Genomic DNA, 3,360 nt, shown 5'->3' on the forward strand with positions numbered 1-3,360 from the left:
TCCTGAGAAAACTCCCAGGAACACTACGACTAATGGAAAACCAGCTACTGGAGACTACGTGGCAGCCGAGGTCTTACTCAGGTTTTCTTCATCTTCCAGATCCATGGCAAAATACTTCGGAGGGTTTCTTGACTGGCGGAGGCTGTTTCTGTCTGCAAGACAGCAAGAAAGTCACATTTAGTGAGCCCATCACGCGAGTCACAGGAGGTGTCTCCTCTGCGGAAACGACGCCCCCAGGATTACTCACTGACGGGAAAGCTCATGAAACAAGGACAGCTCGCTCTGCGATCTGCGGTCAGGACGGGAATTCGGAGGCTCCTGCCTCTTCAGCACGGTCAGTGCAGGGCCCCAGGACTCTGCTGCAGGGAGGGAGGCCTGAGGTGGGGAGGGGTCCCACTCTGAGGAGCTGGCCTTGATTCCAGGGTGGAGGCCCTGGCAAGCTCCGAACCAGGGAGAAAGGTGACGGTGTTTCTGTCTTAGAAAGATCGCTCCTGTAGGAGGGGCCGAAGACAGATGACCACAGAAAGGTCCTTCCCAAACTGTGCCCCGCGGCTCCGACAAACCGCGCGCCAAGTGCAGAGAAACCGGCTGCGATTTATTTTCCCGCCGCGCGTGTCCCTCGGGAGAGCAGGGAGCCCGTCACCCGAAGGGCAAAGAGGCCGCTCAGCTCAGCTGCAGGAACCGGGGGCCTCGAGGTGCAGGGCGGGGGGCGGGGCGGCTGCACCAGCTCCTGGGCGCGAGCGAGACGGAGAAGGGGACCCTGAGATGCAGGGCGAGTGCCCGGGAGTAGCCAGGCGGGACCCTTCGCCCTCTGAGGCTGGGAAGGGGGGGTCACGCCCTCAGCTGTGAGTCCTGCAAGTCCCCGCCCCGTCCTGGCTGGCGAGGAGTGGGCCTCGGAGCGCGGACACTCGGGATTTAGGGCATGAGGTGGGCGGGAGTGGAGTGGATGGACGGCCCTCAGCCCGCGGATCGGGGCCTCCGGTCTGAATACGCCGGGCCTGGGTGGCCAGGGGAGAGGAGAGCAGGGCCTGACACCGGGGCTCCGGCTCACTGGGCGCTGCCCTCCTGGGGCCGGGAGAGCAGGTGCAGTTTTCTTTGCAGCTGGGCCCGGAGGTAGCAGAGGTCTTGTTGGTCAAGTCCGTGAGCCAGGCCCAGGTACAGGGTGAGGAGGAGAGCGAGGAGGAGCCGGTCGGTGCCCAGGGTGGGCACCACCCACAGCACCGTCAGCAGCTCCACACACACCGGGTGGCGCAGGTGGGAGAAGAGCCTCAGAGCGCGGGGGGACTTCAGGGCGAGGGGCTCGCCCAGCCCTCGCACGTGGTAGTACACCTAGGAGAGGGGAGCAGTCAGCGAGCCGGGGCCTTTCACAGCTGTCACCTCTCCTCCCTGCCAGGTACCCCCTCGATGACTCAGGCCCAGGAACCTCCCCCTTCTAGGTCTCGGGCCCCTGACCCTCATCTCCGGGCCAGGAACCTTCCACAGGCCCAGGAGGCTTCTGGCCTCTGAGGCGGGAGCTGAGGGGAGACTATCATACAAGAAGGGCAGGTCAGGGAGCGGGAGCAAGAGGAAGGGGGCCGAGCATGGGAGGAGGAGCGGGAAGTCCTTGGCAAGGCGAGAGGTGTTCTAGAAAGGATGGAAGGTAGGGAACGGGCCTCACCTGCTTGAGGCCCATGAGCTCCGCGTAGTCAAAGACGAGGAGGATGCTGAAGATGAGGAGCCAGGCCACGGCGTGCAGCACAAAGCACAGCAGGGGCACCCAGGTGGCCCAGGGCTCGGCCTGAGCTGCCCACAGCACAGGGCCTCTGGGGACGGGCTTCCAGCATCGCATCACCAGCTGGGAGAGGAGGAGGGGCTGGGAGACCTCGACAGGCTGCCCCACCCCAGACAGCCTGTAGCTCTCCCCATCTTTACCATGAGCATCACCAACACTCAGCTCGTGGAGGTGCTGGGTGGGGTTCCAAGGATATAAGGGTGACCCCTATCTTCCCAGAGCACTTACAGGATGGTGAGGGTGACCAGAGAGGCGCACAGAGCAGCCTATGCCCAGCACCCACTGAGAAGACAAGCGAGTACTAACTAGGAAGCCTGGCCCTAGCCGGTTTGGCTCAATGGATAGAGCCTTGGCCTGCAGACCAAAGGGTTCTGGGTTCAATTCCCGTCAAGGGCAGGTACCCGGTTACAGGCTCCTCCCCCAGTACGGGCCCTGGTCGGGCACATGCAGGAGGCAACCAATTGATGTTTCTCTCACATCAATATTTTTCTGTCTTTCCCTCTCTCTTCCACTCTATCTGAAAATCAATGGAAAAGTATACTCAGGTGAGGATTAAAAAATATCTATATCTATAATAATAAAAGTGTTATATGCTAATTAGACTGGACGTCCTTCCGGACAAAGCTGCAGTGGGCGGGGCCGGGGCCAGGGCCAAGGCCCTTGCATCGGGTCTCTAGTAAATAAATAAAAATCACACTAACGAGGGAGCCTGCTGCTGGGTTTGAAGACAGGGCAGGGCTGAGGAGAGCGTTGCAGGCAGGACTGACAACGTGCAGGGGTCAGTGCACATGGCACACGTGCTTGGGGAATGACAAGGTGCACCTTTTTCTTGTGAATCCTCACCGAGCACATTTTTAGATTGCTTTTTTAGAGAGAGTGGAAGGGAGGGGGAGACAGAGAGAAACACTGATGTCTGTCAATGACACATCAATTGGTTGCTTCTCCGACTCTGGATCAAGGTACATGCCCCTGACCAGAATCGAACCCGGGACCCTGCAGTCCTCGGGCTGACGGTCTATCCACTGAGCCAAATCGGCTAGGGCAGTGCACCCTTCTTGATATAAAGTAAGGTGTGTGCTGTGGAAGACTGGAAGCTGAGATTAGAGTCCTGAACACCCCGAGTTCTCCTACACCCACACCTTTGTCGGAAGCCCAAGGTCCTTGCCCCCCGCAATCTAGGGCATCCTTCCCAGACTCTCCCTGAGGGCCGCATACCTGCAAGGCCAGGGCAGTGCATGCCACGTACAGTGACCTCTGAAGAACCCCAAAGCACCGGGACAGCCACACCTTCGCGGTCTCAGTCGCCATGAGGCTGTGCTGCCCCACAAAGAGCAGCAGGAGCCCCAGATCCCACGCCAAGGGAGCCAGGACGCCGCGGTCCTGCAAGGCCGCCAGCCAGCCCTGGGGTGCCTCTGGGGGAGTCGGGAAAGAGAAAGAACAGGAAGATGGTGGGAGACATCCCCGACCCTCGTCTCCTCTGGGGTCTTGGGCCGGGTCTCTCCAAGCTTTCAAGAGCCCTAACGCTTCACCTCTCGGCTGCGCCCGCCTCGCCTCCCCTCGCAGGGTCTGCCCTTTCCCGGGCCTCCTCC

At 60.7% G+C, this 3,360-nt stretch overlaps 1 protein-coding gene across 1 annotated transcript in view; it reads right to left on the reverse strand.

Annotated features, from left to right (window-relative positions):
* Window positions 1–574: 574 nt before the first annotated feature.
* Window positions 575–3,360, reverse strand: part of NRM (nurim (nuclear envelope membrane protein)) — a 6,938-nt gene continuing 4,152 nt past the window's right edge. Inside the window, exons 3-6 of the mRNA XM_014537271.1 lie at window positions 3,301–3,356; window positions 2,987–3,183; window positions 1,658–1,834; window positions 575–1,329 (exon numbers count right to left, since the gene is read on the reverse strand). Of these exons, the coding sequence (XP_014392757.1) occupies window positions 1,048–1,329; window positions 1,658–1,834; window positions 2,987–3,183; window positions 3,301–3,356 (712 nt within the window). The 3' untranslated portion in view covers window positions 575–1,047. The remainder of the gene's footprint in view (window positions 1,330–1,657; window positions 1,835–2,986; window positions 3,184–3,300; window positions 3,357–3,360) is intronic.

The sequence above is a fragment of the Myotis brandtii genome, unplaced genomic scaffold (genome assembly GCF_000412655.1).
Source record: "Myotis brandtii unplaced genomic scaffold, ASM41265v1 scaffold1750, whole genome shotgun sequence".
In the NCBI taxonomy this organism is placed as follows: Eukaryota; Metazoa; Chordata; class Mammalia; order Chiroptera; family Vespertilionidae; genus Myotis; species Myotis brandtii.